A 23369-nucleotide genomic window follows, 5' to 3' on the forward strand; every position below is an offset into this window, starting at 1 on the left:
TCTGGGTGTTAAAAACTTCGTGACAAACTTGATATACCCTGTTCAGGGTATAAAAATAGCAAATTTTGTATATTTTTTACCTTAAAATTAGTTTTTAAACAAATTTGAAATGTAAAGTGAAAATAAATGCGAACTAAATTTCAAAAAATTCAAAAATTCCCTTTGGAAATCTCAGTTTTGCGTTTTTACGAATTATTTTATATAAATTTAATTCATGCATGTAAGCAAACAGTAAACAATTTCGCCGCGTGATAAGCGTCACTGATAAGCGATGATGATTTAATAATCCACTGATAGCAGCTGAATTGATTAAATAGATCATTTCAAAAAATAATATTTACATTCAATTCTCCGAAAGCCAAAACCGAAGCGCACAAAAACAGAAGAGCACAACAACAAAAGCACTCACACACAGAGTCACGCACACTAAGCACCGTCGCACAAATCTGTTGTCACTGATGACTTAATAACCTCTCAACAATCACAAACGCCCCGTCTGACGACTTGTCTCGTGTACCACACGACGCGTTGGCTACGTCATCGTTGCGGCTGCCGGCCAAAAACTGTCTCAGCACATTTATGTTTTATTTTCTATTCTCATTTTATTTTTTTATAGCAGGTTGTTGTTGTTTTTGCTTTTTATATATTATTGTATTTTGTTTTTGACGCTGTCTGTGACAAGCATTACTTTTGGCTTCGTCGAGTTCTCAGCTCAGCGATCAGCATTCAGCCAAACGCACACAGTCCACTGCACACCAACACACGCAGGCAGACACATAAATAGACACACACACTCAGCCACCGCGACACACCGCGTCGATCGTTTTCATTTAAGTTTCGTTACGGCACGATTTTGAAATCAGTTGTACACTTGCGGTCGTCGCGTTCAAATCGGAAAAGTTTTCGAAAATAAAGCGCGCTTTTCAACAGTGCTGTGTGTTTGTGTTGGTGTATATAATTGTACTTGTGGTACTGGGATAGAGCATTCACTGCCGTGACGTGTGTTTGTCTGTGTGTTGAGGTCCTTGCTGACAGGATCTAGTGTGAAATTTGCCATTTGTGATAATTTTTCGATTTTAATTAGTTAATAATAAATTAATTAAAAGCGTGAATAGTAAGCGAACACTGCCAATTACGCTGAAGTAGCTGTAATGGAATTATAGTGGATTTTGTGGGAGCATTAAAATATTGAAAGTGAGTTTTTGAATAATTTGAAAAAAAAAATTGAAAATTTCAAAATTAAGTTCGAAAAATGTTTTGAAAATTTTCGAAAGTTCGAAATTTTTTTTTTATTTTTTACTAACAAATTAAATTTTTTTTAAATTACATTACAGTGAGTTTTAGGTAAAGAATTTTTTTCACTTAAAATGAAATAATGTACATAAATAAAAAAATATTTTTGAAATTTTCGAAAGTTCAACAAATATTTTTTACTTATTTTTTACATGAAAGTTAAAAAAACTTCAAATAAAATCAAATAATGTACAAAATAAAATAAATATTTTTGAAATTTAAAAAATTAAGTTCGAAAAATATTTTGAAAATTTTCGAAAGTTCCAAGTTTTTGTTTTTAATTGTCGCATGAAAAGAGAAAAATATTATTTTTTAATTAAAAAATTTATTTATTAAAAGTGAGATTTTGATTTTTAATAAATAACTTGTTTGATTTAAAAGGAAAAAATGTAAAAAAAAATAAAAACAAATATTTTTGAAATTTTCGAAAGTTTGAAAAGTATTGGTTTTCCTAATTTTGATATGAGAGTTAAAAAAAGACTTTTTAATTTAAAATTATTTCTTAAAAATAAAAAATAATTGTTGAAAATAGAAAATTAAGTTTTATAATGTTGAACATGGGTTGACAAAATATATGAAAATAATGTAAAAATAAAATAAATATTTTTGAAATTTAAAAAATTAAGTTCGAAAAATATATTGAAATGTTTTGAAAGTTCGAACATTTTTTTTCTTAATTGTCACATGAAAAGAATATTCTTTTTTAATTAAAAAGTAAATAATGTACAACAATAAAAAAAAACAATTTTTGAATTTTCGGAAGTTCGAAAAATATTTTTTTTCTTAATTTTTACATGAAAGTAAAAAAATAAATTTTTATTATTTTTTATTATTAAAAGACAACTGTTTGTCTCAACTCTTATATATAAAGTTTTATTAGTCGTTTGCCAGCTTATTTAGAAAAGCTTGTTGAAATTAGAAAATTATATTTTTTGATGTTGAGCATGGGTTGTTGAATTATGGGAAAATAATGTAAAAAATAAAAGAAATATTTTTGAAATTTTCGAAATTAAGTTCGAAAAATATTTTGAAAATTTCGAAAGTTCGAAAATTTTTTTCTTATTTTTAACTTAAAATTAAAAATTAAGATGAAACATGAAAATTATAATGCCTACTACTTAAATCCGAAATTTTTACATAGATATTGAGAAATGAGAAATTACTTGGAAAATCCTTCATTGGTTTTCAAAATCGAACTATCCTATGAATCACTTATAATCTTAACAATCCAAGAGCTTAAATACACTTTGTGTTAGCAATGCATACTAAATACACTTTCGGCAATATAACGCATCATAGAAACCCGCACGACTGTGCGTATGAGTAACATAAATCTCTCAGCAGATTTTACACATGTAATGCTTTGCTTTGCTGACAGCAGTCTAATGGATTTACTTAAGTGCACAACTTTGACGCTTTTACGATCACTGTAATTAAACACTACAATAAAAAAGACGCAATAAATACAACAAGCAACCCTTCCTGCACACAGCCACACTTCGGACATTTTTAGACATCATCAGATAGATGTATGATGATTCCTCAAGTCAATGACTAACAATGAATTTCCCCGAAAACTAGTGCGATTTGCTGCTTTTACTGTTGACATTATGCGCCGTGTTTTTAGTGCCATTTTCCAAATTCATTGCCATTTGACGAGGTGTGCATATGTTATACGCTCAATGACAGCGCGCATGATGAATTGGAGAAAATCAAAATCTATATAAATAAAAATGAAAATGAAAATGCTTTGTGTATGCCTGTGTGTGTGTGTGGCGCTGGCCACGCACTTGAATCATCCGAGTGACAGCAAAGTAAAAATATCAGGTTATAAAAATCAGAGGAAAAAAAGTCACAAAATGTTCGAAGCATAAATCTTGCGGCAAGTAAATTGTGACAGTCAAGAAAATATGAATAAATGTATGAACTATAAATAGACACTGTTGAGTGTGTTTGTGTGTGAGATAATTAAGGCAGAGATGCAGCACAAAAACAAAAAAAAATATTGAAATAAAAAGAATCTCTGTCTACCGTGACGCTCGGTGCGTGTCAAGCGACGCGTAGCGTTGGCGTGTGCCACACGCTGTATTGACAGCGTGACGTACCTATATATATGCCTGTATGTGTAGCTGCATTTCTATGCTGTTGCATGCTGCAAACTGAAAGGGTGACATTCTTTTTAGTTTAATTTAATTTGGATACATGCTCTTTCAAGTGTTTTGCTGCGTTGTGACTATTTTTAACGCGCGCCCGTTGACCCAATTTTTCCAAGAGATGCCTTTCTCTCCTTTAGCACCTTAAATATTATGGTGGCATGTCACTACTAAGGTATTTTTATCGTTTTTCCATTTTTTATTTGTTTCTTTATTTTACCATTGTAAAGCTTTCCCGCGACACGGGGCGCGATTTATGTTTGCAGGCACTGTTCGGAAATTGTAATAAATTAGATAATTAGCGTTGCAATTTGTTGAAAATGCAATGCTCGAAGGAGACCTGTCTTGTTTTAGTTTAATTTATACTCTCGCAGACAGATGAGATTGAGTTAAAGGGTGTGTCAAGATGACAAATTTATGGTGTTAGGTGAAAAAATTGTGTTTGGTCAAAAATATTTCTTTTATTACTAATATATTTTAGACTTTTTCAAGAATTTTCTCTGGATATGGATTCATTGCACCTATCTAACCTTTGCTTATTCTACAAATTCGAAAATTTTTTATGAAAGTTCCCTAGAACATATCGGTTGTCAACATTATTATAGACAAATGATTAAAAAAATTTCAAAAAAATTCCCGTTATTTTTTGAACACACCTTATAGAACAGTTCTTCCTTACAGATATCATTCAAACCTCTTTAACAGATTAAAACTCGACGATGGCGAATATATTATTAATAACACTGGCAAAATAGTCTTTTTTCTGGGAGATTGAAACATAGGTAAAAAAGTGCATTCTTTGATTTTCGAAGTTGGCCTCCAAAATTGAAATATTTGGCTTCGAGGTTCGATGTACTATATAATCGAGAGTCAAATAGAGAGTAAGGAAAACTTGGAGTTTGGACCGGAATTTTAGGATTTCTTTCTCAGTTTTTATGCGATACTCTCACATAATAGCGTCTTTGATATACTTGATAAATTTTCCTTTGCTTTTGTTGCCTATAAAATAAAATTTTTTTTGAAAATGAGTTTATTCGAAATTTACTCTCGAAAACTCAGCGAAATATATTTCAAATCAATTTCGTTCACTTTATACACTAAGCCTCTCACTAAGATCCCTACTGCCTAATTGCCTTATCAGCTCCATTAATTGGGACAAAAGCTGTTTGTTTCTGACCGGATGCGAAGTCCATTAATTTTTCGGTAATTTATTGCAAAATATTTTGATTTTTTGTTTTCAAAATCTAAAGCTTTTTTGCACAAAACGAAAAAACAAAAATTAATTAAATACAAAATATGCTAAATTTATACTCCAAATATTTATTTTATAGTCTGTATTTGCTTAGCGAATTGCGAGCGTATTTAGGCGTCAAAAGCTTCAGAGGTCAAGAAATATTGAACTTTTCAGAAAGCGCATCTACATAACTTATCGCCGAACGATTTATTCAAATGCGTATCAAGGCTGATGGAAATGTGTGTGAAAACAAATAAAATAAGTAAATAGAATGTAGTGTAGCATAGATAAGCTAGAATTGAACTAGATTTCTTGATTCATAAGGAGAATCGATTATCGCGTGTAGAGCTGATAGAGACGCTACAACAAATATTGTATTATTAAATAAGGGCGCATTTGGAACGGCGTAACGCTTACGTGGTACATTTGTAGATTCTAAATTGAAAACACATATTTACATTGTACAATAGACGACGAAATAAGCATGCTAGTTTGTAATTTGTTGTTTTTGAAGCGCAAGCAAATTTTGTAATTGATGTCAGAAAACAGAAAACAGGGTTGTATTAAGCACTGAAGAGTGTACGTTACTAAATCTCACTCTCTCTCTCTCTCTTTTGCAGACTCATTACTCAACTAGTCAACTAAAATCCACCGAAAATGAAGGCTTGGTGCCTTGCATTGGCGCTACTCTGTGTGGCGCAATGGCGTACGCACGCTTACAGCGTCGGCAGTACGTCGGGCTATTCGTCCTCTTCACGCTACACCTCGTCCTCGTCGTCCGCTTCTGGCGTCGGCGGCAGCACGTCGTGTTGCCAGCTAAGTTCCTGGGCGTATGCGCACTTCGGTGAGGTGCGTCAATTCGCGAGCCGCCTGAGACTGGAATACAATTACATGTCACAGGGCAGCAGCACCGGCTATCGTGTACAAGGCGAAGCATGGAATGGTGAGTGTTTGCAGTGAAATATATTTTTTTAAATAAATATTTAACTCGCCTACTCACGCTCCACAGCAAACATCATCAATTTGACGGGAAAAACCGCTTCCGAGCTGGACGCACTCGTACGTCATGTGAGCGAACAGCTGGTGACCGATATGCGTAAGGGCGTCTTACCGTACACCACCATTGCGGCACCGAACTTCTTCGAATCGAAAGCCGCCGAGACGCTCGAGTCCATCATTGCAACTAGTGAGGATTTTGGTCAACAGCAGCAACAACAAGAAGTCGATGTAGGTCATTTCCAACCGGTCGATCTATCCAATTTCGATGAGGTACGCAACTATGCTTATCCAGCCGAAGTAAAGGTGATCGATGGCAAGACTTATGTAGTGCATAAGAATTGCACCGAGGCTAAGAAGGTGACCGGCGATGGCAGCTACAGCAGTCCATTGATCACCGTACGCAGTCGCAATCGCACCACAATCACCTCAAGCGGTGGCGTACCCGCCTACAGTTATGGCACTGGTGGCTATAGCAGCGGCTCTTTGGTGTCTGGTGGCGTCAACAGATATCCAAGTGCAGTTTACGGACAACCAGGTGGCAGCAGCAGCACCACTACTGTGAGACATAAGATTTACGATTGGGCCAATCAGCATATGGAACCCAGTGTGATGGGTTATAACCCTGTGGTAAATGTTGCGGGCGGTTCGGATTGGCAAAGCGGCGCTTATCGACCCGCACCCATTGCGGGCAGTTCGAATGCTGATGTGGAAACTTTCGCCACTGGAAATCAAGTATTTCGGCCAAGCTTTTCACCGGGCTCTACGGTGACTGTACGCCGTTATAATAAGACAATCATTACAAATCCCGATGGCACAAATACCGTTAGTGGTTCGGAATTGAACCGCAAGTGGGTTGATGGCAAACTTGTCTACGACTCGCAAAGGCCGTTTGGTGAATGGTCTGTGCCACGCGGTGAGGCATGGAAGCAGGAAGAACGCGAACGTTTCTTCTGGTTCCTGACACAGGGTAATGTTACGCCACAACGCTTGGAGCAATGGCAGCGCCAGCAAGAAGAGCGCTTACTGGCGATGGCTGAACGTTACGGCACCACTATTGAGGCTATACAGGAGTGGCATCGCAGCGAGTTGGATCGTTATCGCGTACTGTTGGGTCAATATCAGGCGCAAAACCCCAATCTTAACGGCTGGAAGCGTAGCGAGGCCGGACGCTTAGACTGGCTGATACATCAGAATAGTGTTACACCTGAAGAGCTCGAACGTTGGCAGCGTGAAAATAATGAAAAGCTGGTGCAATTGGCGCGTCAGTACAACATTTCGCTGCAAGAGTTGAAGAACTGGCAAATCGAGGAGTTGAATCGACTCTATGCTTACTTTAATGACCAGAATAACTCGATGATCTCAAGACCAATCAATTCCGGTTCACTGCGCACCAACGAGCAAGAACGTTTGGAGGAGCTGATTCGTCAGCATAATGCCACAATTGCTCAACTCCAAAAATCCATACGCTTAGACCAAGAAAAACTCTCCGATTTGGGTAAACAGTATCGTGGTAATGTACAAGATATGCAAAAGTGGTTGAAGGAAGAGTTAGCGCGTCTTAATGGCGTTATCAGCGAGCATCGCAGTGAGGTGACACGTGTCACTGAATGGCAACGTTCGGAGCGTGAGCGTTTAGAAAATGTCGTTAAACAGCATCGCGGTTCCGTGGAAGAGTTGGAAGCCCAAATGGCACGCGATCGTAACTACATGAAGTCGTTGGCTGCGAAGTACCATGTTAGCTTGGAGGAGCTGGAGAAATGGCAAAGCGCTGAGCTGGATCGTTTGCACAGTCAGAGCCAGACTAAACTTGAGTTGGATATCAAAGAGTGGCAACGACGTGAACGTGAGCATCTCAAGTCCATTATTAATAAGAACGACTTAACCATTGAAGAATTCCAAACGAAGATCATGAGTGATCGCGCTCGTCTCGAAGATCTGGCAAAGACTTACAAGATTCAAGTGTCCGAGGTAGAGGAATGGATTCAGAATGAAATTAAAAACTTCCAATCGCAAGGCCTATTAAAGGAGGTCGAAAAAGAGTTGGCGGCTTGGCAACAGAAGGAACGTGATCGCCTGCTTGCCATAGTGCAGCAGAACGAATTGACCGTTGAAGAATTGGAGAAGAAGATCAAAGATGACCAATCGTACTTATACAGCATGGCCAACATGTACCAGGTCAAGGTTGAGGAAATTGAAGAGTGGCTGAAGAAGGAACTGTTGCGTTTGCAAGGTGAAGGTCTAATAAAAGTGGAGGACTTGAAAGACTGGCAGAAACAGGAGCGCGAGCAAATTTTGAAGATTGTGCAAGAGAACAAGTTGACAATTGAAGAATTTGAGAGAAAGTTGTTAGCAGACAGACAACGCCTACAAGAGCTCTCACAGACATATAATGTGCAAACGTCTGAGATCGAGGGCTGGATCAGGAAGGAGGGCGAACGTTTGCAGAGTTTGGGTCTGTTGCAAATACAGGAACAGCTAAATAATTGGCAGAAAAACGAGCGCGACCGTCTACTTGAATTGGTTAATAAGAATAATCTCTCCATTGACGAATTACAAGAAAGTATCAAAAAAGATCGTCAACACGTTTACAGTTTGGCTCATCAGAATCAAGTGCGTGTCGAAGAGGTCGAGGAATGGATCAAGAACGAGATACACAGACTGCAACAAGAAGGCTTGATTGAAATTGAAAAACTTAAAGACTGGCAAACACAATGGCGCGGTAATCTCACAAACATGGTCAAAGAGCGCGATTTCACAGTTGAAGAGTTCCACAAGTGGTTGTTGGAAGATCGCAAGCGTCTGCAGGATCTTGCCATGCAGCACAATGTGCACATCGAAGAGATCGAACAATGGGTGCGCAATGAGGAACAACGATTCATCAGCATGGGTTTGTTGAAACCGAATGAGAAGCTGACCAACTGGCAGGAGGTGGAACGTCGTTATTTGGAACGTATCACACAGGAGCAATATCACTCCACCGAACAACTGGAAGAACGTTTGCGCCAGGATCGAGAGCTGCTCGAGAAGTTGGCGCGTGATTATAGCGTACAAGTTGAGGAAATCGAACAATGGATGAAGAAGGAGTTGGCGCGTTTACGTGATGACGGTCAACTGCAAATTGACAACCTCACAGCCTGGCAGATAGCAGAGCGCGAGCGTCTCGAAGAGCTGATCAAACAAAACAAGGCATGGAGCGTTGAGGAATTCGAGAGTGAGCTGCGTCAAGACCGCGAGCACATGCAAAAGATGGCCTTCCAATACCACACCTCCGTGGAGGAGATCGAGAAGTGGATACAATCGGAGGTAGAACGTTTGCGCCAACAGGGCAAACTCGATATCGAGAAACTTACAGAGTGGCAGCGGGCCGAACATGATCACATTTTGAATTTGCTACAACAACAGACCTCCATTACAGTGGAAGAGTTCGAGCAGAAAGTGCAGAAGGATAAACTCTTCTTAATCAATTTGGCCAATCAATATCACGTCAGCGTAGTGGAGATCGAAGCTTATGTGAAGAAGGTGATTGACGATTTGCGCAACAAGGGCAAATTCGAAGTGGAAAACCTGCAAACCTGGCAATTGGTCGAGCGTGACTACATCAAGCAGTTGATTCAACAGTACCAAAATGGCTTATCTACCGCCGAGTATGAACAGAAATTGCTAACAGATCGCGCGCATTTGCATCAGCTGGCTGACCAATATCGCGTCAACATCGAGCAGATCGAGAAGTGGATGATTGATGAGTTGAAACGTTTGCGCAAAGACTCAGCCGATCATGTGCAGAAGTTGGCCGATTGGCAGGTGGCCGAGGCGCAACGCTTGAAGGAACTTATACGTCAAAACAACCACATAAGTTATGTGGAATTCGAAATGGAACTCAATAATGAGCGCCAACGTCTACAAGAACTGGCCAAGCAATATTCGGTAAGTGTTGAGGAGGTTGAGACATGGTTGCGCCAACAGTTGGTAAATTTGAAGACCACAGGCCAGGTGCAGGTGGAGAATCTCACGCAGTGGCAAAGCGATGAGCAGAAACGTTTGATTGATATGCTGTTGCAGCAACAGAATAGTATCAGCTATGACGAGTTCGACGCTCAATTGCGTCGCGATCAGGAACGTCTGCAAAAGTTGGCACGAGAGTACAGCGTCAGCGTGGAACAAATCGAAAGCTGGATGCGCGATGAACTGCACCGCTTGAAGAACTCTGGTCTGTTGCAAGTGGAACAGTTGACACAGTGGCAGAAAACTGAACGCGATCACCTACAAGACTGGTTGAATCAGCAGAACAATGCCACCACATACGAGCAGTTCAACGAATTCTTGCGTCGCGACAAGGAACGTTTGGAACAAATCGCACACGAGTACCATGTGACAGTGGAGGAAGTGGAATCATGGGTGCAACAGGAAGGTGCACGTCTGCAAATTCTTGGTCTGATTGACCGACCACAGAGTTATACCAGGTATGAGGGACATGGTGATAATGACCAATGGAAGATTTACACTTTAGCACATTTGAAAGCCGTGGCGCAAACTGTGCCGATGAGCTGGCAAGACTTCGAAGACTACTTGGTTAAGGAACGCATGCGTTGGGAACAATTCGCGCGCCAATACAATGTAAGCGTGGAGGAGATTGAAGAATACCTACGCGTACAGGGACAAAAGCTCAATCAAGAGGGTGTCATAACTGGTTCGCAAACAATTGAAGAGTGGGAGATACACGAAGACCAATACATACAGAATTTAATTAACGAACGTTTACGCAAACAACAGCGTTGGTCGATTGAGGAACTCGAAAGACAATTGAAGCAAGATCAGGAGCATTTGCGTCAGTTGGCTATACAATACCACGTTACAGTGGAAGAAGTCGAAGCGTGGTACCAACAAGAATTGCGCCGTCTACTAGATCAGAATAAAATCATAACCGAAAATTTGGTCGATTGGCAACGTCAAGAGAAGGAGCGTCTTTACGGTCTAGTCACACGTCGACCAGGACAGACTGTTACAGTGTGGGAAGAACATATACTGCGTGACAGGAATACACTTAATAACCTGGCCGATGAGTACCATGTGTCCATTGAGGAGCTCGAGTTGTGGATACAAAATGAGTTGAGACGTCTTGGCGAACTGGGACTTGTACGTGATCTACACCAGACTGTGGACTACAACAACTGGCAGAAGCAGGAGCGTGAACGTTTGCGCGCTATTGCTAAGGACATTAGCATTACACAAATCGAATTCCTCGAGTATATTGCCGCCGACACTGACTACCAAAACCGTTTAGCTCAACTCTACGGCACCACACTCGAACAATTGGCGCCTTTCCAGAGAATCGAAATCGATCATATGCAGCGTGAAGGTCTCTTGGACAACATAAAACTTTTGACACTTGAGAAGTGGCAGAAACGTGAACGCGATCGTCTTTACAATTTGATCAGAAATCAAAACTTTAGCTTGAAGAAGCTGCGCAACTGGCAGCGTCAAGATATTGCGCACAACGAATTGGCAGCTAACTATGGCATCACAACACAGGCATTGAAAGACTGGCAAATTAAGGAGTTCGAGCGTTTCTTAAGATTGGCCGAACACTATGGTTGGGAGTTGAATCAACTGCAGAATTTCCGCGAAAAGGAATTGCGTTACATTGATTTTATAATGCACAAGAAGACCACCAATGAGGTGGAACGTTTGAAATGGGGTACGGAAGAAGCGAAACGTACGGCGGACTTGGAACGCAAATCCGGAATAACAGGAGAAGAACTAATCCAATGGCGTCGCATTCTTTACCTATTATCTCAAGGTTTGTTACCCATGGACGGCAGCACTGGTTTTGGTGGCCACGAAATTGGTGCCGGCTCGACCAATCGCACCGCTTGGCCACATCAAGTGATCTCCAAGGATCGTGGCGATCAGCCACCGCATGTATACGATGAGAATGTTGATGTCGAAGAACCTGGCTTGGCGGGTCAAGATAATAATTTGTATCCCCCACCATCCGCCGCTATGAAAGTGGAACCGACCACACAATACCCAGCCTACGGCAGACCCGCGGCACCAGCACCAAGCGGTGGCGCAGGCGGTCGCACAAGTGGTTACCGTTACAGCAAACAGGAATACAAATTTACCGTGCCGGCGGGTGAATTGGAAATAAACAGTGCAGGCGGTGCAAGCGCGCAAGACGGCAGCGCACGCACACGTTACGGACGTGAGCGTGAGTTGGATACGCAGCAGCAACAACAACAAGAAGTGGATGACTTCGGACAACAACAACAAGTGGAGCTTGGCTGGAATGGCAAGTTGGAGGATGGCGGTCAACAACAGCAAGTTGATTTAGGCTGGAACGGACAGCAACAAGTGCAAGGCAGCTACGCACGTGGCGGTGCTACAGGCCACTCGTCGTCGTCATCGTCTTCCTCCGCTGCATCATCGCATAGCTACAATTCCGGTGCGCATGGACATGCCAGTTATGGCGGTTATGGACAACGTCAGCAGCAACAGCAACTGCAACAGCAGCGTGATGACTTCGGCCAACAACAGCAACAGCAGTTTGACGATTTTGGACAACAACAGCAAGTAGAATTGGGCGACTACAAACAGAACGCTTGGGATCAGCAGCAACAGGTGCAGGTTGAAGATTTGGATGGTACATTTGTTGGACCACATCACGGAGTTAGTCAGAAGCAGGTGTCCAGCACCGAAGCGAATGCGGTAAGTTTTGCTAAAATCTCTTACTGAGGCTTGAGTCTTAATTGATGTGTTCTTTATTTTTAGCAAATCGAGGTTACTGCTGAACCGGAAAGTACCGGCTTGTGGAACTCATTCAAGAAGAAGGCTTCAGGTCTCTTTGGTTAATGTGCCGACTTAGCTTAGGATCGATTCGAAGGAAAGCGAAAAATCGACACTCTTTTGTTCATAAATTTCTTCAATTGTTATTAATGTAAATCTAATTCGTTTTTATGCTTTATTTCGTATTTTTATAAACAACGTGTCATATATGATTTCCTTTTGTTTGTATTTTTAATATTAGTTACTAAGTTTTCTAAATGTGTACTCAATGCGCGAACGTTAAACGACTGCTTCGTTTTGTAATTAATTTAAATAAAATTAAAATGGAATATAATACACACTTTGCGTTCTCTTACTCTCTACAAGTCTTACAAATCCATAATCTGTTGCTAAACTGTATTCAAACCACATTTTTGAAGCTTCTTTGCTTAGTCTTTCATATGTTTTGTTTTGTGTATAGTAGTTTCGGTTTTTGTTAACTGTTGGTGTTTAACGGTACTTTAGAAATCTACAAAATGGGATATGCGTAGTATTTTAGAGGCTTCTGACAAGTTCTTGTTTCAAATTTATATATTTCTGTACTCATACTTATGATCCTAGACTCTGGTTCTAAAATGAATTCGACAGCTCCTCTTACTCTGATTGGCTAAACATTCAACTAAACTCTCTGGGTAGTTCTGAAATGGTAGAAATTAGAATTAGATCAGTCTAAAAATGTTCTCAACTTTAAGAAGAAACTGAGAAAAAGAAGAGGTCCGGTATCGTTTATAACGATAAGTCTTAATCTAAGGGCTATAAGAAACTTGCGATCGTTGATCTTCGAAAGTACTATTTTGAAAGCATACATTTCTAATTTATTGAGAGCGCATTGGAACCGATAAGGGAAGATATCATAATTAATGAAATAAAATAAGAAAATCAAAATGGTCTCTCAGACCGCATGGTGCATATTAAGGTTAAAGTTGTAATTTTATTTAAATTACTATAATTTGTAATCAATAAAAAATAGTCACATACTTTAAATGGTGCAATCTGAAGGCTATGTTTGGACTATGAAAAAATATTAGCTTACCTAACGCTGTCTATTTTTCAACATTATTACTTGCTTTGGAAGTCTTCTAAACACTATGATACGTTACAACTACAATAATTTATTAAAGATTTAACTGCACATTTATACTTCGACTTTCGATTTTATAACGTTCATACATAATTGAATTTTGATAACACTCATATGAGACACAAGGGTCATGGCAATTATGACGATTTTAAGATGTTTAAATTTCCTTCAATTAGCCTGTAATTCTCAACCGATATGTGCATTCTAACGTAAGTTGGTGTATAGATCAAAAAGCTTTCGAGAGATGTGGGACCATAATGACTGTCACGTGAGAGGTATTCAAATCTGTAAAGGTTTCTGGGATCTCAAATTGTGACTGGTTTAGGAATGCCCTTTCCAGTGCAGTTATTTTTATTTTTGAGCTGGGTAGTGTTCAAAAACCTTTCAGGCAGCCGTTATAATTCACACTCTCCAGCACCCCAACTCACGCCTCTCTAACAGATTTTTATCTCGCGTATATTGCCATGACCTCGCGTAATATCTATATTGTGGACTAACATTAACAGTAACTGTAATTAAATATTATTTGTAATATATAATGATACTTTAGTCTAGGCACTTGTTTATACAGTACATTCCAATCCGTAATTGATATACTCTGCAAACCTACGTAACTCCACCTCAAATTCCCCTTATGACCCAAAAGGCGCATGCACATGATCAACTGATATCTTTGCGTCCATCCTCGGCGCTGTACTGACCACCGATCATGAATTGTATACCCTCGCCCGCTTCGCTCTCCCCCGCAGCTATCATCAGTCCATCATCGTAGAGTCCATCGCCGGTTTCGTCTAACACGCGGTTCTTCAACTGCTCAATCTGATGCAGCAGCTCGAGCGTCTCGTCGTCCAAGTTGTCATCTTCCACACGCAGCTGCCGCTGCTGCTCCTCATCCTGATCCCACTCGAGCGACTCCGGCGTCGAGATATGCGACCATGAGTTGTGCGACGAGGAGGTGCGTGTAAAGGAACTGTTGCGTCGTTCGTTGATCGGTGGCGGTGCGACGCGACGCGTGCGCATGCGTTGCTCACCGCGCTCTACAGCTCTGGCCGTCGCCAGCGCCATTGCGGCGGTGTTTAGTGGCGCATGCGGTAGCGACTGCGATTGCGTGTATGAAGCCATTGAGCTGAGTTGCTCATCGTCGTTGCTCAGATATTGCCATGAATCGTTGAGTTGCACGTGCAGCGGGTGATTATCGTAAGTGTGGCTACGTTTGCTCAGACTCTTCGTGTGCTGGTTGTTGTTGAGCGTGTGCAAATGATGAGTTGGTGTGTTATTCGAATTGGTAAATTGCGCGAGGTTGTTGTTGCTGTTGAGCGTGCTGCCGTTAATTAGCGACTGTGTGCTGCGGTGCGTGTGCGGTGGCGGCTGATAGAGTTGGCGCATGTGCGCATACTCGTGCTCCCATTCCAGATCGAGCGAGGAGCTGGCCCGCGAGCTGGCCGCGGCATATTGAGCTTCGGTCAAACAGTAATTGAGCGCTGACTCTTTGGCGAGAATGGTGTTGCTGAGTAAATTGTGTACGTCGAGGTTCTGCAGCTGTATGTCGGAGAGGCTGAAGGGAAGGGAAGTATTTGATGTTTTGATTTTTATGACACGCTTTGGGAATTCCTCTAATTCATTAAGGAAACACAAAGAAATTAAAAAAATAGAAATAACCCCGCCTTTATGTTTCTTCCCACATTGAGGGAGACAAGTGTATTACCAAAAGTCTTAAGTGATCAAAATATATGAATACTTTTGTAGAAGCTTGGTCTCTGGCCGATCTTGATGTGCCTTTTAACATTGTCATGAAGAACTATGAGTTAGAATCTTCTCCGAAACGTTGACGGATTTATGATAAATCAGGTAAGCATGTGTTACCGTTAATATGTAGTTAATATTTTATCCACAGTGAGGATGGAACTCTCGACCATCGATTTGGCTTGGGTGTTCCCTACATCGTTTATCTATAATATTGAGAGGTCCGATTTTCATATGGTATTTGCTATTATATAACGATCAGTATATAAAGACTCACGATCAAAGGAGCGAGCCTCGACCAATTTGAGAACTGGAGTGAAACTTATTCTTCTTATACAATGACGTTAGAAACGAGGAAGAAAACTCAGATATGCCTGAGTTATAGTAGTCCGTTGATCACCATTAGATACAGATTTAAGATCAAGTGACGAACTGTAAGTCCAGAAGTTAGGAAGAGAGTATAGTGCAAGAAAATGGTTCAAGATCTTTTGTCGAAATCAGTGATGACATTAAGAAGGTGATAGCAAAAGAATTGGGACGGAACCTATCAGAATTTATCTGCCACTTTAGAGATCACTAATTTGTTTGATAACTATTTGTTGCTGAAGGTATTTCATTAACGAGATGGTAGTTATAAATGTGCGTGTACAAAACATGACACTGGTCTTCAGAGTATCAAGAACGGTTTGCCAAAGATATGGAAAAAAAGAAGATTCATTTTTAAATTAAACAACAACCCTATTTTGAATAACCTTTGTAGTATTAAGCCTTTGGATCTACAACTAACCCAAAGGTTAGTCCTGCGTTATCAATAAGAAATAAAAATCGCTCGATGAAAAAACGCAAAAAAAGAAGAAACTCAAGAAGAAAACAAAAATATATTCTCTCTTACCCCTCACTGCCACTTCTATTAGGCAATTTCGTATATTGCATATCCTGTTGCTCCCAGAATTTGTCAATGAACTGTGGTCGTTTTTGCTGGTGACGCATGACGAGCGCAAATATACAAACGGTAATAAAGTTTCAAATTAATATTTGATTACCTTCCTTTTAAACACACTCACCTTCGTTTTGAACTTAATAATGCGATATATGAAATTCTCTCTCGGGCAATTGTCGCTCGCATTCGACACGAGTTCCGCTTCTTGTTCATCTGTTGCATGTTGCTGCTGACGCCTAGAAGTAGACAAGCGCTTTGCTCAACAATGAACGCACATAGCACACGTTGATGAAGTGGTGAAAACAAATAAAAATCGCCAACAACACAAACACACACACACAACACTCTTGTAATCGCATTCACACTCGTAGTTTTTGTTGTATTTGTAGTTGTTGTTGTAGTTGTGTATTAATGTACAAGAAGGCATATGTTATGACATTTGCTAGCGAAACGGGGTTGCAATGATAGCACTAAACACGCTTTGTTGCCAAACAAAGCAGTTAATGAGCACCGCTGTTGCCAGCAAGTACCCCTCTCCGCCCCTAAACCGCTTGTTGCTCCACGATGGTGAAACATGTTGCATGGCTTTCCCACTTGTAGTACACTTTTAGGCCACTGAACTCGTAAGTATTTGCACAGCACAACATAAAACATTTGTATGCTCGCCTTCCCCCCTCATACCCCGCTTGCACACTGAGTACTGCCAAGTCGTGCGAATCTGCGCCGGTTTAGACATTTCATATGCAACTCAAGTGTGGCTCATCGGATTGTGGCTGAAGATGCACTTGCTGCGGTTTCTATATATATATGTCTGTATTTTTGTGTGTGTGCGCCCAGAGATAAAAGCTATTTATGTGTTTATTTTAAGCCAAGGTTCGTGCGGCAGTTCACTATCCAAAAGCAGACTGCCAAAATCCATTGTGTCTGCTCGTTGCTGCGAATCCATGGCAGCGTGCGGCTTGTGGTCGGCTAAGCGTATATTCGCAGCCAGTGACCCAATTAAGACTTGTATCTTGCTCTGGTATTTAGTTTTGATTTATTCAAAGCTTCTGGGAATTTTGCCAAATGCGATAAGTGGGATGCATGTTTTTGCTCTGTTTAGGATTTGAGAAATGTACAACCCGAGTTCGAATCCATGAAGGACCCGCCGATCGTGTGTGTTAATGGAAAGAAATATGAATTCTTGGGGCATTTCTTTGGTTCAGATAAGGTTATCTCCCAAGTTAGCTGAAGTGCTAATGTAAGTTAACAATGTACGAGGTTCTCAAAGCGATCTTAAGGATTATAGATCTATACGAATCGTATGAATCCCATTGTATGCTCTTCCATTTGGATATAGAAGGCAGGAAAAGTTATTGGCATCTATGAAGGTTGACTACCAACCGAAGCTTTGAAGACGTGGCATGTTCTGCAGGTTTCATCAGGCAGGGAATAAAGGGTGTTATGGTTCTAACCTGAGGTTGGTAGAGACAGAAGAAATCCTTTTGGTCCTAACTAGAGGTTAGTGTCTATGACTGTATGAAAAATGAATGTCAGAGGTCGGAATTACGGACCAGTCAGCGAAATCTGGTACAGAAAGAATAAGTTTTTATTTGCAACTTAATAGTTTAGTGTACTGCAGGTACCATCAGCAGGGGAAGTGTTTTTGGTCCTAACCTGAGGAAAATGAATGTCAGTGGTGGGAACTACAGGTTCGTAGGTGCAAAATCTGGTAGAGACAGAAGAAGTTCTTATGGTCCTAACTAGAGGTTAGTGTCTATGACTATATGGAATATGAATGTCAGAGGTGGGAACTACGGACTGGTCTACGCATTCAGGTATAGAAATAAGCGGTTCTTATGGTCAGGACCTGAGGTTTATATCCATTCAAGTTGACTGCCAACCGAAGCTTTGAAGGTTCCATCAACTAAGGAAGATTATATGCAAAATGAGCGTGAGAACTGGGAAATGGGTCTGCGAAATCTGATATAGAAAATAGAAGTTGTTATGGCCCTAACTAGCACCTAAGGTTAGAGTGTTCAATACGAGATCTATCAATATTAAACTAGTTTTATAGTGCAGAACGATCCCAAGTATCAATCCCAAGTCCAATGTGAACTTATTGTCATTTCCTGCTGTTGAATTACGGTGTTTGTTATAATAGATATTAAGGAATAAGTATCCCAAGATAGCATAGATAGATAGGTCATCTTATTCACTCTAGATCTAATCACTAGTGAAGAAAATACTACCTAAATCTGTGGATGCATTCCAAATACGAATTCGGTTCTGTTTTGATAGTTCCTATCGTTCCAGATGTTAATAGGTCGGTCGTACTATTCGGCTATAATCGCTTAAAGCGGTTCCTACGCCAAATATATATATATATATATATAACTATCGAAGATAAGCCGTCTATATAAATCACTTATTCTTCGTTTAATGTCCAACGCATTTCGAACAAACCCTCAAAATTAAGTGAATTTAATAAAAAAAATATTGTGGACCACATCAAAAGCCGAAATGCCAAGCACTTTAGCACAGACGTTAATGCTACAATATAGAAATTTAAAGATGCCTTTGAGTGCATTTCAAATTACCACAGTCTAATTAAATTGTATGCGTGGCATGAGCGAGAATATCTATAAAAGAGAGTTTACTTTTATTTTATGAAGGAAGACAGACAGACAACATTAAAGAAAGCCAGTGAAAGACACTGAGCGGAGGTTGTTGATGAGATGGCAATGCGCTGACGTTACTAAGTGCGTACAAATATAGAAATGTGGACATTAGGGGCTGGTCATTTTTTCGGGTATGATATGGAAATGTTTAGAAAATGAAACAAGGAAAATTTGTTTTAGAGGTGAAGGTTTGAGAGCCACTGTGAGGAAATTTGTAATTCTTGGAATAGGTAATTGAAATTCTGGCTAGTATGAATAGGATACCAAATACGGTTGAACTTCCATAACTCGAATCACCATAATCCACAAAAAAATCTTCGAGTTATAAAGATTTCCGAGTTACGAAAGGTAATTTGTATGAAATTTGACTTCTAACTCCGAGTTATGGAAGTTTAACTGTTTTGGTAATGAACTAGTTTTCAGAGCTTATGTGAAGAACTGAGTACTTTTTGTTTAGTTTTGGTATAAATAGTAATTGAAGGCATGGTTAGGGTGATGAAACCGAAAATAATTGGACTTTCTAGTTCTAACTGAGACCCTTTTGACTTTTAGACTTTGTTATTTATTTTTACTGGTAAAAAGTACCTCAGTGATATAGTGGAGTAGTAGGGCATATTCGAATTAAAAAAAAAAAATAATTTTTCTTTATGGCAAGATCTGATAGTACAGATAGACAGACAGTATCTTCCTATTAAACAAAATAGAAAATCGGATTAAATACCATATTCTCTTATCTAGCCGAAAATGCAAATACAGAAATTGCGAAGAATCATACCCCTAATATTCCTAGATGTATACATATATACTAAAATGTACCAGTGAAGTGATTCTAATAGAAATGTGATACTAGAAGGTCACACAATGTATGCGCAAGGAGATGATGATGCTGCAGGCGAAGGCGTTGAATAAATTTCATTTGAGTAAAAGAAGATATATAAATCAGAAAGTGATGAGTATTGAGGCAAGCTCTACTTAATGGAAAGTGATGCTAAAGCAATCAAGCAGTTATGGTTGGTGGAGAGGTGTTAGTCATACATATTACTTAGTTGCCATGGAAGAGTTGCGGGCATATAGTAAAATCTAGAAGTCTAAAATTTATAGTATATATGAAGAACAATCTACGCTTGCACTTAAACTTTTGTCTAGCGACTTGCTAATGCCGCTGAGTGCTTTTGTTTAAAATTTTCCATGCTAAGAGACAGGCATGTCAATATGAGAATGAAGCTGTATGTAGAGTGTAGGTATGTAAAGGTGTATATGTGCGTTTATTATAACGCTACATTCGCTGAATTAAATAAAATTAAATTTTCTACTAATTTGGCATGTACATAGCGGCATAATGAAATTGCAATATTATGTTGTTGTAAAAATTTCCAACTTTATATATCCAGACATTGATACAGACACACACACACTCGGCGATGATACCCCAACCTCACCCCAGCGCCGCAATTACATTTTAATTAAGCGCGAACGCGCGTCACTTACCACAAACAGGATGTTGCGGTGGAGGCCACACCGCCGCCATTAACATCCTTCGACACACAGCGCCCCAAACATGAGCCCATTGTTGATGGCGGCGTCGTGTGTAGCGCTTGTGGCCAATGGGATTTGCCAGCAGCCAGCCGCAATGAATTGGCTGTCGGTGTAGGTGTCGGTGTGCGTGTGCGTTGGATAATAGTTTGAGCTTTACTTCTGGCTGTGGTCCTTGATATGATGAACCGGCTGCAGCAACGTTCTAGCAATACCGTTAAGGATACAGCAACAACAACAAACCCGTGGGAAATTAAGTTTAAAGCGAGGCGTTCGGTTGTTAGTTGGACGCAAGCGTTAATACCGCGGCGCTGGCTGTTGTTGCAAGCGCACACAGTCAGCTGTGTTGGTGTGCACTTACACTGGCGTTGCACCGATTTTAACTCAGCTGGCCGTTGCGGCCTGCACGCATATGCTAAGCTTCTTATGCTACGCACAGCTGACGCGCTGTTGTGGCTGCGCTGCGCTTTTGTTGTTGCGCTATGCGTTAAAGTTAGAGAACTTGTTGTTGTTGTTAGTGTTTTTGTAATGTTTATAGCTGCCTTCGTTGGCTGTGTTGCACTTAATTTGCCGTTATTAACATTTATGTAAGCGCTGTGTGTTTTAACTTTTCGACGAAGACGTAGAGTGCAGCAAACGCGGAGCCGCCGAGGACGGGCAACCATTTGCATGGGAATGTGTGCGCTATCCCCAGCTGCGGAATGTCTTTAGCAGGAAATCTATATATTTTGTTGGGTAACTTTGGTTTAGAAGACAACATTAGTGCCGTTAGTTAAATTAGCAGTTTCCTTGTATGTGTGTCTAATTTGTAGTTGCTATTTCCGTCTTTGTTATTGTTGCTTTGTTGTTGTTTTTGTTACATGAACTTGTCTCGTTGCCGTCGATATGCTTTGGTTTTGTTGAAGTTTCAGTTGCAGTTGCAGTGACGGCATTGGTTTAGGTCAAGGATTTCATAGTGGTTCAATGTTGGTTAAGCGCCTCAAAGTATGCTACAAGAATTACATATGTTTGGGGAAAACAAATTTCCGAGCTACGTTCATTGAGTGTTTTGTTTTTGCCATTTTCACCGAACTTTTAGCAAGTTACTGTACACACATTGTTGTGGTAACACAACAAAGCTTTTACTAAACACCAAAATTTAACGCTAATCAATGTCGCTGCCTGGCATTTTTCACTGCCTACTTTTATGCGCGAAGAGCAGAAACGTGTGTTTTCTTCAACTTTCTTTCTATAAAACCACTTCTCTTACACCTTTAGTACACTTTAAATTATTTTCAAATTTCACACAGCAAATTGCAAATTCTTTGCTACACTTTTCAGCCAAAGGCATTTGTGCCGTTTTTAATCACTCGCCTCATTCGCCATTGTTATTTTGTTCGCTTGTCACGACTGTGTGCCACACTCGCTGCCAACACATAGCAGCACCGACCACAAATCAACTTGAACATGGTCAAAAGACAAAGGAAAGGCAAGTCAAGCAAAAAAACAAAAAACAAGAAACAACAACACCAAACACCCGCACTGCCGTGTAATAAAGTAAGTGAAAGAATGAAAATAGAGAGCGCGCGTCAAAGTCCTCGCAACAGTGACTTCTGTTGGTGTTATCTGTTGTGTGGTGGCCCTTGTCTTGCTTGCTTTGAGTGCGTCACGTCACTGCATGACACCGACACCAATGCCACAACTCTCACAACTGTCGTCGTTGGCTGTAGAGCGCTCGGCTGCAAGCGCCCGCAAGCGTGTAAAAGTTCAAAACGCCAGTGCAAACAAACAAAGGCGCTCGGTGGTCTTACATATGCGAGTAAGTACAATATGTAAAGTTGTTGTGATTTCAATGAGCTCGCTTCGTGGTTTTTTACCTTCATTTTCGACTTTTACACATTTTTGTTGAGCTTTCTTGTTGTTGTTATAGCCCGCCTGCACTCCTTGTTATGTGGTACATCAGCTGTTGAGCTGTCAAAATTACAATGTGTTTGCTCCCAAAGGTGGTGTGGAGCTTTTACTACGTGCAGCAGTTATGTGCGCGAGTTGAAAGTGTGAAGCTCACTCTTTTTTAATCAATTACTTAAAGCGCTTTCTTGCAACTCTCACGTCCATGCAACTTTAACTCAGAGAAGTAACTTTAAGCTTCAGTAAACTTGAAGTTCAAGTGCTTTTGAAACTTAAAATGTATGTAGATACTAAAAACGACTGTGGAAAGCTTGAGACGTGAGAAACCCATTCCAGCAACCAGCTTTACAAATTGCAAGACATTTTTTATATGAAAAATACCGAACTTATTAAGAGTATTTCTCAGACTTTAGTGCAGCGGAGTTCCTTGAAGCTTGTGGGAAGTTTTGGAAGACTTTCGGAAGACTTTTAAGAAAAAATTAGTTTTAGTATACTTTAGTACTCAGTATGAGATATTTAAAAGAATAAAAATTATTTTATTAAATAAAAAATATTCATAGAAAAGGTTTCAAATATGGATTGGCAATATATAAGGCAAATGTAGAATAATAATGAAATTAATAAAATATTTTTCCACCGATGATATAGTCTTCATAAAACATAGCGAAATTTTTTCGAATAACAAGTTAACGAAACATTTACTTACGAACTAAGGAACAAAATACGATATGCAATTACCTCAGTGAACGTATAAAGTAATTTACGTTCTCCGACTTCTTTTCGTTATACGTTCTCTGCGCACTTATATTTATATCGTAAATTCACGACAGGGTATTTTTATGCCAGATTTACGATTTCGTAACGTAAATTTTTTTCGTCAGAAGTGCTCTGTATATTCACTTGACGATACTACCGAAGATCGTACGTTATTTCATATAACCGAAAAATTGTAGCGTGAATGTTCGTTCAATAATTTTCATTTCGTTAAAAAAGCTTCTTCAAAAAATGATAGGAAGTAAAAACT

At 39.9% G+C, this 23369-nt stretch overlaps 2 protein-coding genes across 2 annotated transcripts; one reads left to right on the forward strand and one right to left on the reverse strand.

Annotated features, from left to right (window-relative positions):
- The first annotated feature begins 851 nt into the window (after window positions 1-851).
- LOC105211404 (tiggrin) lies at window positions 852-12798 on the forward strand. Its single transcript, XM_011182806.3, has 4 exons — window positions 852-1194; window positions 5301-5623; window positions 5690-12384; window positions 12448-12798. The coding sequence occupies exons 2-4, from the start codon at window positions 5338-5340 to the stop codon at window positions 12526-12528; spliced, it is 7062 nt and encodes a 2353-aa protein (XP_011181108.2). The 5' UTR covers window positions 852-1194; window positions 5301-5337; the 3' UTR covers window positions 12529-12798.
- A 483-nt stretch (window positions 12799-13281) lies between these two features.
- LOC105211403 (uncharacterized) lies at window positions 13282-22315 on the reverse strand. Its single transcript, XM_011182805.3, has 4 exons — window positions 20414-22315; window positions 16390-16501; window positions 16218-16303; window positions 13282-15137 (listed from the first exon to the last, which is right to left on the reverse strand). The coding sequence occupies exons 1-4, from the start codon at window positions 21127-21129 to the stop codon at window positions 14243-14245; spliced, it is 1809 nt and encodes a 602-aa protein (XP_011181107.3). The 5' UTR covers window positions 21130-22315; the 3' UTR covers window positions 13282-14242.
- Window positions 22316-23369: the final 1054 nt, after the last annotated feature.

Source organism: Zeugodacus cucurbitae, chromosome 3 (genome assembly GCF_028554725.1).
Source record: "Zeugodacus cucurbitae isolate PBARC_wt_2022May chromosome 3, idZeuCucr1.2, whole genome shotgun sequence".
Lineage (NCBI taxonomy): Eukaryota > Metazoa > Arthropoda > Insecta > Diptera > Tephritidae > Zeugodacus > Zeugodacus cucurbitae.

Bases quoted from the DNA above. Each gene is read 5' to 3' on its own strand.
- LOC105211404 (XM_011182806.3), top strand. From the start codon at position 5,338: ATGAAGGCTTGGTGCCTTGCATTGGCGCTACTCTGTGTGGCGCAATGG. The intron at 5,624-5,689 runs GTGAGTGTTTGC...CACGCTCCACAG, and splicing joins ACAAGGCGAAGCATGGAATG to CAAACATCATCAATTTGACG. The intron at 12,385-12,447 runs GTAAGTTTTGCT...CTTTATTTTTAG, and splicing joins CCAGCACCGAAGCGAATGCG to CAAATCGAGGTTACTGCTGA.
- LOC105211403 (XM_011182805.3), bottom strand. From the start codon at position 21,129: ATGCAAATGGTTGCCCGTCCTCGGCGGCTCCGCGTTTGCTGCACTCTA. The intron at 16,502-20,413 runs GTAAGTGACGCG...GTCTACTTCTAG, and splicing joins ACCGCAACATCCTGTTTGTG to GCGTCAGCAGCAACATGCAA. The intron at 15,138-16,217 runs GTAAGAGAGAAT...CCTTCCCTTCAG, and splicing joins AATAGAAGTGGCAGTGAGGG to CCTCTCCGACATACAGCTGC.